This window comes from Notolabrus celidotus, chromosome 9 (genome assembly GCF_009762535.1).
Source record: "Notolabrus celidotus isolate fNotCel1 chromosome 9, fNotCel1.pri, whole genome shotgun sequence".
NCBI lineage: Eukaryota > Metazoa > Chordata > Actinopteri > Labriformes > Labridae > Notolabrus > Notolabrus celidotus.
This window is the reverse complement of record NC_048280.1, coordinates 33,102,181-33,116,465: the sequence shown is the minus strand read 5'-3', so window position 1 is coordinate 33,116,465 and position 14,285 is coordinate 33,102,181. Positions and strand designations below refer to the sequence as shown.

Below are 14,285 nucleotides of genomic sequence, written 5' to 3'. Positions count from 1 at the left end.
ACTTTGTAACTGTCTTAATGTGGCTGCTTAAATGAAGGTCTGATTCTAAGACTACACCAAGGAAAAATAGAAACTCTTGCATCGAGCTCTGTTCATGGAGGTGTGTATTTAGGAGAGATTTGAAAGTGGATTTTCTTGCTCGATGTCTCAGTTGGATCTGTGTTTATGAGTCAGAGGATAGCAGCGTCTGATCTCTGCTCTCTTCATCTCTTCTTACCTGTTTCAAGGATCTTCTGACAAACTCAGGGAGAGAAGATCTGAGTGGTTTGTGAGTTAACGCTGAGAGAGTAGAGATAGAGGAGTCAGCTCTGAGAACCGGGCGGTGTATTTGTGAGAGTATTGTATAGTGAGATCAGCAGACAAAAATACTTCACAGGTGTGTGTGTGTGTGTGTGTGTGTGTGTGTGTGTGTGTGTGTGTGTGTGTGTGTGTGTGTGTGTGTGTGTGTGTGTGTGTGTGTGTGTGTGTGTGTGTGTGTGTGTGTGACATTGACAGGAAACCTGGATTAGGGGTAGTTGGTACTCTGAGTCTCTGTTCGTGCATTATCACTCAGTTAATTTCTCAGTTCCTCAGTAGTACTAGTTTCAAGTTTCAAGTTTCAAGTCTTGTTTTAAAAGGAGAGCTCTGACATTTTCACACGGAAGTTTCGTTTCCATGTTAGAGTAGGTACTAATAATTGTGTTAGCTTTATGTTAGGAAGAAGCCCTCTATGTTGTCTTCAGGGTGATCTCACTTTCATCTTCAGTGACTAATCTTGGAATGAGGCTGTGAGTTCAAACACAAGAAGCTATTTACAGACCAGGGTGGGTCTGTGTAGTTTCTGGACTGAGTAAGATCACAGTATCTTCCTCAGGGGGATATCCTCTATCCCCAGATGTCTGCTCTTGTCATCTGCTCACCTTTCACTTATTGGTCAGGATGTATGATATTACAATTTTGCTGCTGTGTGATATGCCGATCTGTCTCTGATATAGACAGCCAGTGATGTGTCTGCTCTGTTTCCACTTCAAAATACTTCCACATAGCTGACATGTTGAAGCTCATCGTTCATGCTCATGAGCTGTCATCATCTGTGCATGACTGACCGGCCGTTCGTATCAGAAATGTTCTTATCTGTCAATATCTGTGTGAAATTGAAAATGTGCTCACCGAGCAGAGGTCTCAGTACAGCTTGGTGGTCTACATGATGGGTCATCTAAGTTTTGTTGTTTCTGCCTCTCTGCTGTTGCATATCGTCTGAAAGCAGGACGAATGGTCAGTGATTTATTGTGTGACTGATATTTAGAGAGTTCATCAGGGAGGGGATGACATAGATTTGTGGACTGGCTCAGGTGTGGAGCTTTGATGTAGTTAACTTTTATGTGTTAATGATAAAACATCTAGAAGAAAAGTAGATCATCAGCACAGGGATACCAGCTGTGGCGGCTCTGGGGAGGGGCCAACAGGGGTCAGCGCCCCTGTAAAACTGAACCTGGCCCCCCCTGTGGCCCCCCGTCCACACCAAAATAATATAATACAACAAAAAAAGCTTTGGTACCGCGCTGATGTTACAGGCGGAACACATGTGTGTGGCACTTGGTTCCAGTCCTTTAGAGTGCTAAGGGACTCATGTTGAGTGTACAGTCATGGCCAAAAGTTTTGAGAATGACACGAATATTACATTTTCACAAAGTCTGCTGCTTCAGGGTTTTTAGGTGTTTTTGTCAGATGTTTCTATGGTATAATGAAATACAATTAGAAGCATTTCATAAGTATCAAAAGCTTTTATTGAGAATTACACAGAATTCATGCAATAAGTCAATATTTGCAGTGTTGACCCTTCTTTTTCAAGACCTCTGCAATTCTCCCTGGCATGCTGTCAATCAACTTCTGGACCAAATCCTGACTGATGGCAGTCCATTCTTGCATAATCAATGCTTGGAGTTTGTCAGAATTTGTGGGTTTTTGATTGTCCACCCGCCTCTTGAGGATTGACCACAAGTTCTCAATGGGATTAAGATCTGGGGAGTTTCCTGGCCAAGGGCCCAAAATCTTAATGTTTTGTTCCCCGAGCCATTTTGTTATGACTTTTGCTTTATGGCAAGGTGCTCCATCATGCTGGAAAAGGCATTCTTCATCACCAAACTGCCCTTGGATGGTTGGGAGAAGTTGCTCTCGGAGGACGTTCTGGTACCATTCTTTATTCATGGCTGTGTTTTTAGGCAAGATTGTGAGAGAGCCCACTCCCTTGACCGAAAATCAACCCCACACATGAATGGTCTCAGGATGCTTCACTGTTGGCAAGAGACAGGACTGATGGTAGCGCTCACCTCGTCTTCTCTGAACAAGCCTTCCTCCAGAGATGCCCCAAACAATCGGAAAGGGGATTCATCAGAGAAAATGACTTCACCCCAGTCCTCAGCAGTCCAGTCCCTGTACCTTCTGCAGAATATCAGTCTGTCCCTGATGTTTTTACTGGAGAGAAGTGGCTTCTTTGCTGCCCTCCTTGACACCAGGCCTTCCTCCAAAAGTCTTCGCCTCACTGTGCGTGCAGATGCACTCACAACTGCCTGCTGCCATTCCTGAGCAAGCTCTGCACTGGTGGTGGCCCGATCCTGCAGCTGTAACACCTTCAGGAGACGGTCCTGGCGCTTGCTGGACTTTCTTGGGCGCCCTGGAGCCTGTTTGGCAACAATTGAACCTCTCTCCTTGCAGTTCTTGATAATTCGATAGGCGGTTGACTGAGGTGCAATCTTACTCGCTGCTATAAACTTCCCTGTTAGGCCCTTTTTGTGCAATGCAATGATGGCTGCACGTGTTTCCTTGCAGGTAGCCATGGCTAACAGATGAGGAACAAAGCTGGTCCTTTTGTGGCAGGGCTGAAATGCAGTGGAAATGTGTTTTTGGTGATAAAGTTCATTTTCAAGGCAAAGAGGGACTTTGCAATTAATTGCAGTTGAGCTGATCACTCCTCATAACATTCTGGAGTATATGCAAATTGCCATTATAAAAACTGAAACAGCAGACTTTGTGAAAATTAATAGTTGTGTCATTCTCAAAACTTTTGGCCATGACTGTAAACATCCAAACAGCTGCTGTCAGTCTGCATGTTGATCTAGTACACAGTAGTATATATGTCTAGTATATAGGGATGCACTAATGTTTTGCCAGGTTGTTCTCAGCCGGTCCCTGCTCTTCTCAGTCTCTTTTGCCTGTGTTGAATGTGTCCCTCTGACAACACCCTTGGCCCCAGCCTGGCACCCCCCAGTAAAATTGGTCTAGAACCGCCACTGGTCACCAGCCATCGACTGATCTGCACTTCCTCAACAACCATGATCTGCCGGTTATAAAATGATGAGGTTGGTCTGACCACTGTGAGAAAGTGTTGTATAAGATGTGCTGTGCATATTTATAGACTTATTGAGATCAAACATCTCAGTTCCTCAAGAAGAGGAGATGATCTCATTGGTTTTACTTTTTTAACTTAAATTAAAAATACAGTTTAAATGTCTGATATGTTGCATTTTAACTTCCTTTAGTAATTACTATTAAGAAGTACCTCATACAACCACACTTATAACATTTACTGAGAATGAATATGTTGAAAGAAGAGGTCCATTGACACCAGGTCACTAAACTACCCATATCAAATCAAAGACTTGAGTTAAATTTTAAGTTAACACAAATAAACATCAGGTTTAATAGATCTGATCCAGAAGAGCTGTGATCAGCATAAACACAAAGAGATAAAGAGTCGTGTGTAACGTTCATGGTGGTCAGGCTGATTGAGGATCAGATCACGTAGCCAGTCAGAGGAAGCAAGTGAAGGAAAGAAGGAAACTTCCTTCACTGAGCTCAATAAAAGCAGCAGCACCTTGTTGGTCTGAGCTTGTTGGTACAAACACTTCACAGCAGCAGCGTCAAACAACGACCAAATACAGGTGCAGCTCAAAAGAAATTAGAATAACGTGAAAAAGCTCAATATTTTTTGAAACTCATATATCATATTTATTCAATACACATAGAGTGACATATTTCCAGCCTTTATTTCTTGTAATTTTGATGATTATGGCTCACAGATAATGAAAATGAAAATTCAGTGTCTCAGAAAATTAGAATATTACATAAGATCAATAAAAAGACGCTATTTTAAACATTCATTCCTATGCATCCAATACTTGGCTGGGCCTCCTTTTGCATGAATTACTGCATCAATGCGGTGCGGCATGGAGGTGATCCGATGAGTAGCAATGGAAGACATCTAATGCAGCCCCCGGGGAGGAGAGTCTCCAGTTTGGGGCCTCAGAATTTGATCTCTGCTTTTTGCAGACAATGTGGTTCTGTTGGCTTCTTCAAGCTGGGACCTCCAGCAGGCATTGGGGCGGTTTGCAGCTGAGTGCGAAACAGCTGGGATGAGAGTCCGCACCTCCAAGTCTGTGACCGTGAAAACGGTGGATTGCTCTCTCTTGTTGGGGAGTGAGTCCTTGCCCCAAGTTAGGGAGCTGAAGTATCTTGGGGTCTTGTTCATGAGTGGGGATAAAATGGATCATGAGATAGACAGGCAGATTGGTGCTGTATCAGCAGTTATGCGGGCTAGGTCCCGGAGCAATGTGGTGAAGAGGGAACTGAGCTGGAAGGCAAAGCTTTCAATTTACAAGTCGGTCTTCGTTTCAACCATCACCTATGGTCCTGACTGAAAGAATGAGGTCACGCATCCAAGTGGACGAAATGATTTTCCTCAGCCTTAGAGATAGAGTCAGGAGCTTTGAGTAGAGCTGCTGCTCCTTTTGCATTGAAAGGAGTCAGTTGAGGTGGTTCTGGCATTTGATAAGGATGCCTCCTGGACGCCTCCCTTTAAAGTTGTTCTGGGCACTTCCAATTGGGAGCTGCTGCTAGTGCATAGAACAACAATGTTTTATACAGTCTGTGCTGAAAACCTTTTTGATACTGTGTCTCTGTTGGTCTAATTCATGATTCTGATGTTCACAGTTTTCTCTCTTCCCTCCAGACAGACAGTAGGAGAGAAGAAGACCTCTAAGGAGATGGAGTCTCAGGGTTTTTCCTCTCAGTCTAGGAACAGCAGCAATGACTCAGATTCTTGCCTTCGGGAGAGCCAGCACGTGTCCATCCCCATCCTCATGTGCCTCGTCTTCTTCCTGGGCTTCCTCCTCAACATCTTCAGCCTCTGGGTCTTCTGCTGTCGGTTTCCCTGCTGGACCTCTGGAGCAATCCTTCAGTTCCACCTGGCTCTCAGTGGCGCCATCGCCACCCCGGTCACTCCGATGATGGCAGTGTACTTCGTGAAGGGCAACAACTGGATCTTTGGTCGCTTTCTGTGCCAAGTCAAGATCGCCTTGTTCAGCTCTCACGTATATGGCAGCATCATGTTCCTCACTCTCATCAGCATCCATCGCTACGTAGCTGTGGTGCGCTATAACAGACGCTCCTGCATGAAACAGAAGCAGTTTGTCAGGCGGCTGTGTGCAGGAGTGTGGTTTGTGCTTCTGATCCAGTCCCTGATCTATGCTTTCACCCTTCCTACGAGTAAAACGGGCTCTAAAAATCAATGCCTCTCCATCCACCAGAAGAAACTGACAAACTCCTACTTTGTCATTAACTTCATCCTCTTCATCTTTGGCTTTCTACTCCCCTTCATTGTGTCGGCTGTTTGCTATGGCCGCCTGGCAATCACCTTAACTCGCCTCAACATCAGCTCAGCTAAAGGTCAGAGAGTGAAGGAGAAGTCTGAGAGGATGATCGCCGTGTGTCTGCTGATATTCGGGGTGTGCTTCCTGCCTTTGAACGTGACAAGAACCGTGGCTGTGGTGCTGATAAAGTACTTTCAACGACAGTGCCATGTTCTCCTGCAGGCTGAGACGGCATACTACACATCCTGGATCTTAGTGGGAGTGAGGAGCTGTCTGGATCCTCTGCTGTACTGTTTTGGTTCACAAAAGTTTAGAGATGCTTTGCAGTCTTTCAGGGTTGGGCAGGTAGACCGTCCCAACAGAAGTGATTCAGAAATGACTCCAAATCAGTAACACTTTACACACACAGTTCAGATACTCAACTTACTGTTTACCTTTTCTTTTATTATCTGTTTTTATAATACTGTGGCCTGTTGCACCAGCTCTGCATAAGTCCTGTCCTAAGTTAGGGTGTTAAGTCCTCACTGAGCAAAACGTTGAACAGTTTGTTTGTAACTTAAGTTATGTCACTGTTTGGTTGCACCATGGAGACTTAAAGGTGCAGTGTGTAGAAATGGGAATATTAGAGACATCTAGTGGTCAGATGCTGGAATGAAGTCCTTTGACCATGGACGTGGAGGACGAATTGCTCTCCTGAGAATGGCAGTTAGTTATCCAACATTGTTTTACTGTCAGACAAAAGACTGAAAGACGTTATTAAACTATTAGGACATCCTCAGGTCTCACATCAAGTCTACAAGCTTGTGCATTTTGCAACATATTTACCTTCATACTTACCAACCACTCCATTGCAGCCCACTACGACACTTAACCTTCCAACAAGTGAACAGGTAAATACACTGTTTGAAGGTTTACGGAAACAAACACATTATTTGTTTCTTAAGCCGTTTGATCTGAAGTCTGACACATGACGTAGGTTTTTCCTGGAGACATGATGCTTTTTCATCAATCTCAACTCAATGGTGTGTTTAAGTGCTTACTCCCATTAGCCCCTCAAAAGCTAATGGCTAATAATAACATAAGATATGTAAAATACGACAACAGCAACATAAAGGTAAGTTAAATATGACAAAGCATTTCGATTTGGTGATCATTTATCAATAGAGTAAAATAACAACAACAAAAGTATAACAACATACTGTACATCAACATAACAGTACTCTAATATTGTGCAGATGAACAGTGGAAAACAAAAGTACCAGTTAAGATCAGAGTGATCGTAGATTTTTGATTCATGTTATCTAACGCAGATAACATGCTTTCAACAAATAACACCTGGTAAAACTCTCTGCTTCTCCTCACCCTTCAATGATCCCATCTTTGAATACAGAGCACCATGACACCTCAGTCTTTTATGGAGGACTTCACACCGACTCAGAGCTAGGCGTCAAATTTAAAGGTGACATATCATGCAAAATCGACTTTTTAATGGTTCTCTACCTGAAATATGTGTCCCTGGCATGTCTACAAACCCCCCGAGAATGAAAAAAATCCATTCTGCCCCTGTTCTGATTTCTCCACCTTTCTGTAAATGTGTGTGAAACCAGACGTTTCAGACTTCCGTGTTTTTGTTACGTAACAACAATATCCGGTCTGTCACGGAGTCAGAGCTCGGAGCTTGTTCAGCCCATAGACTGTATAAAATAATACTGAATCCCCCCTCCGTTTTTCATTCCCTGCACACGTGTGTGCTAACAAGGAGCTTAGGAGGGAGGCATGCTAGTTGTAGGCTGTCTTAATAAACACAAAGGTCGGTTTTACTCCCCACGTCTGCAGATTTGAAGATCTAGTGGAGGATTTGTATTTGTCATGGAAAAGTGCTAGAGCTAATTAGCATAGCTACATAGCTACATGTTCGTAGCTGTAGCTGTAGCTGTGTACCAAGACACACGTCAACATACTGACAAATAAAACAACAAGTAACACAGAATCTGTGACCAATCCTTCAGAAAAGGTCCTGCTGCCTTTCTGGCAGAGGTCGGTTTTACTCCCCACGTCTGCAGATTTGAAGATCTAGTGGATGATTTTTATTTATCATGGATAAGTGCTAGCGCTAGTTAGCATAGCCACATAGCTACATGTTCGTAGCTGTGTACCAAGACACACGTCTACATACTGACAAATAAAACAACAAGAAACACAAAATCTGTGACTAATGGTTCAGAAAGGTCCTGCTACAGGCGCCTCTCCATCAGGCTCAGATTCTGGATCAGATTCAGAGGGTTGAAGTAACGCGGGTCTGTGAGCAGCCGTGTATATTCAGCCAACATGTAAACATTAGATCAACGTGCCGGAGAGCCGAGGGCACATCCACTTCCTGAGGGGGCGTGGTCAGAAAGAAAACCAACCGTTCTGAGGAGGGCTGAAGAAGAGGGTTTTTCAGGCATGCCAAAATCTGATTTCAAAGTGTTTTTTTGAGCATAAACTTTAAAGACATGTTTTGGGGACCTCTTAGACCAAGATATATTGATGAAAAAAGCGTGATATGTCACCTTTAAGATGTAACTTGCGCTTATGTTGGAACGATCTCAGCTGGTGCAACGCCCAAAATATTAGTAGTGTGTAAACTCCATCTTAAATCAGAAATTATGTTCACACTAGGCTACATTTGAACAAACTCAGAGTTGGTGCAACCCAGCACTGTTCTGCTTACTCAACTACCACAGACGAGGACGTCTCAGTCCAAAACTCTCTGGATAAATGAGCCAAGATGTCCTCTTCTATGTGTCAGCCATTTATAATGTTTGACCAGCAACTTGTTCGTACTGTAGGTAGCTTGACTTCAAACTGTCAAACTGTCATCAAACAATAGCATTATCAGAGTTATATTTTAATCATAGCTACTCATTTAATTAGCTCTTTAAAAAGATGTGTTCCTGCAAACAACTGGAGCCGAAGTGTGTGAGGGTCAAATACAAAGAAAAAAAAATAGTGATAGTTGTTCATCAGTTATTAAGTGAAAAAGTGGAAAAGTTATGACGTTACATCTTCACTTGTTCTGACGGTTATTTGAGGGGGAGGTAAAAACTTACTGCAGATACTAAATATTTCATAGCATGCATACAATATTAGAATTACTTGAAAATTGGACTACTACAGCATCCAAGGGGGCACTTTAGCGCGTTTTCTTTCGGACATGATTTTTTCAGGACAAAATAAATATGAAAATGATCACACATATTTCTCTAAATGTGATTTCAAAAAGTGAATTTTAAAAATTCACACTGTTTTTAAGACGTTTGAGAGCTAAAGATGGAAGTTTGGTTTGTTGTTTCCATAAGAGAGGTATTTAAAAGTGTTGACTCAGAGTATTGTTATGATTTTATTATTCATTTAAGTGAAAGTGTAAAATATCTATTTCATAAAACATTTAAAGTTTTGTTTGCATAATACATGTTAGTCTGAGCTGAATTCCTTTGGTGGATGTAAATGATGTTTTTCAATCATTTTATTCAGTGTGAGATAAAAAAGACTTAAAAGTGTTCACATTAACAAACTTTTATTAAACATGCACTGACTCTGAAAATAAATGTATGTAATGAAATAAGTCCCAAAGAGAACATCCTGAGCTCTTTGACAGGGGACTCTGTCACTTAGAATAATTAAATATATAAATGAAGTCAAACTTGAGTATTTCAAATAAAAGTTTGTGTCAGTCTGATAAAAATACAGCTCAGAGAAGAAATTTAATTCCTTCAGTTTGTCCAATAAAGAAGGTATTCAGCCTGTCTTCTGACTTTGACTTCTGACACTGATTGTGATGAGTAAACTACGGTGGCCCTGAAGTGCAAATCACAACTGCATATCAGAAAACACTACAGCAAATCAGAAAACACAACGGCATTAACCAAACTGGAAGAAGAAGGTACCCTCTGGGGACATGACTCGTCACTGATTGGACTGAGTGAACCTACTTCTTCTGGTGCCGTTGTGTTTTCTGTTTTGCCGTTGTGTTTTTTGATTTGCCGTTGTGTTTTTTGATTTGCCGTTTTGTTTTCTGATTTGCACTTCAGGGCCACCGTAGTAAGCCATCTCCAGCATCCACCAGACTCAGTTTAAGACCAGGTTCACATTAAGTCTTTGAAATAAGACGTTAAAAGAAGATTGTGTGAAGTTGTGATAAATCTGAGGCAGACTCCTCAAAGTTCAGTAATCATTGTTCTCCGGCTCTCTCACCTGTTCCAAGGTGTTTCTGTGATTTCACTACTTTTTCATTCTTTAAACAACAGATCATGTGAAAATAATAATACAACTTTAATGAAAATGTACACAGTCAATCAATAAATGAGGTGAACAGATCATTATAAGAGCTTGTGGTGGATTTCAGAAGACGCAAGCCCCCTCCTCCCACACTAGTGAACATCCAGGGAACGGACGTTGAGATTGTGAAATCTCACAAGTACCTGGGTGTTCACCTGAACAATAAACTGGACTGGTCAGACAACTCAAATGCACTCTACAAGAAGGGACAAAGCAGACTCTTTCTGCTCAGGAGACTCAGGTCTTTTGGTGTGGAGGGGGCTCTTCTGAAGTCCTTCTTTGACTCTGTGGTGGCATCAGCCATCTTCTTTGGAGTGGTCTGCTGGGGAAGCGGCATCTCGGCTGCTGACAGGAAGAAGCTGAACAGACTGGTGAAGAAGGCCAGCTCTGTCCTGGGCTGCCCACTGGACCCTGTGGAGGTGGTGGCTGACAGGAGGATGATAGCAAAGCTCTCTTCTCTGATGGACAACACGTCAGTGACAGACTTCTTCACCAGCAGTGTCTCACAGAGAGATACCACAGGTCTGTTCTTCCTGCAGTGGTCAGACTCTATAACCAAATATATATATATTTTACTTCTTTCATTTTAATTGCTAATAACTTTTTAATAATTGATATTTTATAGGCTCTTGTTTGCTTTATATTTTTTGCACTGTCTACTTGCTACTGTGACACTTGAATTGCCCCGTTGTGGGACGAGTAAAGGACTATCTTATCTTATCTTATTACGACTGTCACGCACACGCTCACGCACGTGCGTAAGTCATTGTCATGGTAAGAACGGCTATATAAGGCCCTCAGCCCATTCTGAATCCCCTTTTGCATTTGACCTTGGAAACAAGTTGCTGCAAAACTCTGCTGTGAGAAACTCACTTTTGGAAAGAGACTCCTTTTTGGACAAACTAACTCTCCGGATCGATCATCGACTGTGGTAACCGGACGAGTCTGAATATGGCCCACAGGAGACCACCTCTTCACCCGGACCCCCTGCTGCTGGGAGCCGAGCAGCTTGACCCTGACCTTGACCCTGCAGGTAGGTCTACTTTTACCTGTGTCCTTATTTTATCTTTATATATTTGATTCATTAAGGATGCGTGGGTTTACCTTGATCAGTAAATCAAACACTGTAAAGCTTCATGGGTGCAGAAATCTGAGAGAGTTTTGTAAATGAAAAGAGGATTTCACACTGTGTTCATATTTCTGTTGGAGATGATTCCAACTTCGGACAAGTAGACTTTCACTCCACGATTTTTTTAGGGTAAAAAAAAAATATTTTTGAATTTCTCAAATCTCACGGGAAAGAGTGTGAAGGTGTGAACAGTTAGTGTAGTGGTTTAAAACTCTTGGATTTTGTTTCCAGGAAGTTCAAAGTTTCTACTTTTTCACTGAATTTTCAGATAGAATGTTGACTCCATCAAACTTTCTTTAAAAAATGCTAAAATGTATTTCGTTGATCTCCATGGAGACGATGGAACTCTGAGCTGTGAACGTCATGACATCAGGACGCAGGGCTCGTTCGTGTGTGTGTGTATGTGGGCCTGGAATCGACTGATGTCACTGTTAAAGCTTCATTATTGATCCGGAGCTGATCCAGAAACATGTAGTCCGTTTAGTGGGTTTATCTTCTTTAATGAATTCATGTTTTGAGATATTCCTGAAAATAAACCCAGAGATTCATGTTGCTGTGATGAAGTTATGTGAAACACGTGAGCGATGTCTGACTGCTTTGGACTTTAACTGATCTGTAGTGTTAAATCATCACACATCATGTTATTGACGTGTTGGTTTATTATTATTATTTATGTTATTAGAGTGTTTTATTTTGAAGGGGAATAGAGGGATTTAAGATGCAGCTGTCTGGATGAGCGCGCCCTGCGTCCAGCACGCGCCGTGACAGCAGCCTGTAAACTAGAACACAGATGAGTTTGAACTGTGTGATCTGCACAGAGGTCACTGTGGTGATACTGGAGGAGCATGCTGTTGCCTGAGCATGGTGTAACTGTTGACTGTATTGTAATGTATCCATTATTCGCCGTGCGTAATGACGCATGGAGGGCAAAGCGCATGTTTCGCAGCTTATTGTAAAATATGAAGATATTCCTCCGTATGAACAATAAAGGCCTTGATATAGTTCAGTTGTACAGGTGCTTCATTTACCTGAGCACCTCTTCAGCTTCATATTAAAACGTTGTAAAACATTCAATCTCCTTTTGAGGATCATTGTGAACAAAGAGAAAGTTTCTTTTTAAGAAATACTTTCACCTGAGTTCATTCAAAATATTCATTTGTGACTTTTGTAAATATGTTTTGTGAATATGTGCATTAGTTGTACTAAGTCCATGTGGATGATATTTTTCTAACCTTTACTCAGTTTGTCATTTATGTAAAACAAATCTTCATCATTAAAGGAGATGTGAAAATATGAAACCATGTTCTCAAACGCTCTGACTCTTTCTCAACAGATGACGTGGTCTTCATCAACGAGCGTCCTGGACATATCATGGTTTTGAACGACGATCCAGGTGATGATGTTCCAAACTTCATCAACCCTGATTATGATGATGATGATGATGATGATGATGATGATGATGATGATGATGATGATGATGATGATGATGATGATGATGATGATGATGATGGTTTTGATGATGATGATGATGATGATGATGTGGTTTTTGTTGCAGGTGGAGAGCCAGGCATTCCCCAATACGTCATCGATGACATCAACGAGATTCTCTGACTGTTAGCGGAGCAGGACACTGACGACACTGACGACACTGACGACACTGACGACACTGACGACTGGAGCGACGGAGACAGTGACGACTCTGGCTACGACTCCATGACTGAGGCTGAAGATGAGGAAGATGAGGAAGAGGAACCCCTCGAGGAGGTGCTCCCACCAGATGGCTTCTGGATGAGATGGCGCCAGGTGTCTCCTCCCGTCCCTGTTGGTCCTCCTGTCCCCGCTGGTCCTCCTACCGGTCCCCCAGTCTGTCCTCCTGCCGGTCGTTCCGCTGGTCCCCCCACTGGTCCTCCCCCTGGTCCTTCTTCTGGTCCTCCAGGTCCATCCTTCATCCCTCAGAGTCCAGAAGAGTGTGTCCCCTCGACCTCAGGCCTCGGCTCCACCTGGAAGAGGAGCAGGGAGGAGAGCAGCACGGAGCAGGTAAGTACGAAGAGGAAGAGGACGAGCGATGAAGACCTCCCCGAAGACTCGGCTCCTTCAACGTCCGGCCTCGGCTCCAGCACTAACGGGAAGTTCTGGCACGGTCCTTCTCGGTTCACAGGATGGAGCGAGGACACGGACTCTGACTCTGACTCTGACTGAGACTAAGACTTTGTTTGTTGCAGGAAGGGAGAGTATACACACACACGTGTGCACACACACATACACACACACGTGTGCACACACACATACACACACACACGTGTACACACACACACACACACACTTAATCACTGACAGTACAATAACTGCTCTGATTGTTGATTTAATGAAATGTAGATGTCTGCAGAAGAGGTGAGTAGCTTAAATGTCAGCGTTTCCAATGTTCTTCAAATCTTCAGTGAATCTTCTGCCTCCTGGACGCCTCCCTTTAGAGGTGTTCTGGGCACTTTCATTCTAGTGCAGGGGTGTCAAACATGCGGCCCACGGGTCAAAACCGGCCCGCCAGAGGTTCCAATCCGGCCCGCAGAACGACTTTGCAAAGTGAAAATTTACAGAGAAGACAATGCAATTTTGAAATAAAAGTAACTACTATTTCAAATTTGTCCTCTGGAGGTCGCATAAAATCAAAGTGCTGACGGAGCACACCTGAATGGCGCTTTTTTTTTCCTGGACTTTTTTTCTCAAAGTAAGGAAATAGATGACTTGCTGTTTGCATAATCCAGTTGAGATTCATAAAGACTTGTTCGAGCACTATAAGATGATCAACTAACTAATAACACTAGCACTACACCTCTGCATACAAACTGTTACTGTTGGAGCTGAGAGGTCCAAAATAGTAAACTTAAGCTTCATTATTATAATCTATCTGTTCTTTTGCTGTAAACATTACACTCTGTGTCAGGTGAATGGGTAACCTGTGTGTTTGGTGTGTTAGCAGCAGGTTTCAGGGCTTAAAGAAAAAAATATTCTGCCCACTATGAGACTCATCATTGCAAAAAATACAACAACTGTTTTTGTAGAAAGATAGTTCATTAAGTGTGAACATTTTCATGTACTTGTATTTTTTTGCACTACAACAAAGGGAAAAATTTAGAGTTGTCATTATTTATAGGTTATTATGTTTAATTTTACTGGTCCGGCCCACTTCAGATCAACTTGTGCTGTATGTG

The 14,285-nt window shown here is 42.7% G+C and overlaps 2 protein-coding genes across 2 annotated transcripts; both read left to right on the top strand.

The window, feature by feature from the left end:
- The first annotated feature begins 5,001 nt into the window (after positions 1-5,001).
- LOC117819279 (P2Y purinoceptor 4-like) lies at positions 5,002-6,584 on the top strand. Its single transcript, XM_034692560.1, has one exon. It carries the CDS (start codon positions 5,022-5,024, stop codon positions 6,018-6,020), a length of 999 nt encoding a protein of 332 aa, XP_034548451.1. The 5' UTR covers positions 5,002-5,021; the 3' UTR covers positions 6,021-6,584.
- Positions 6,585-10,753: 4,169 nt separating this feature from the next.
- On the top strand, positions 10,754-13,275 carry LOC117818632 (proline-rich protein HaeIII subfamily 1-like). The gene is made up of 3 exons (XM_034691584.1): positions 10,754-10,980; positions 12,410-12,469; positions 12,632-13,275. The coding sequence occupies exon 3, from the start codon at positions 12,790-12,792 to the stop codon at positions 13,273-13,275; it is 486 nt and encodes a 161-aa protein (XP_034547475.1). The 5' UTR covers positions 10,754-10,980; positions 12,410-12,469; positions 12,632-12,789.
- The last annotated feature ends 1,010 nt before the right edge of the window (positions 13,276-14,285 follow it).

Excerpts from the sequence above, each read along its gene's own strand:
- LOC117819279 (XM_034692560.1), top strand. The coding sequence starts at position 5,022 with ATGGAGTCTCAGGGTTTTTCCTCTCAGTCTAGGAACAGCAGCAATGAC.
- LOC117818632 (XM_034691584.1), top strand. The coding sequence starts at position 12,790 with ATGACTGAGGCTGAAGATGAGGAAGATGAGGAAGAGGAACCCCTCGAG.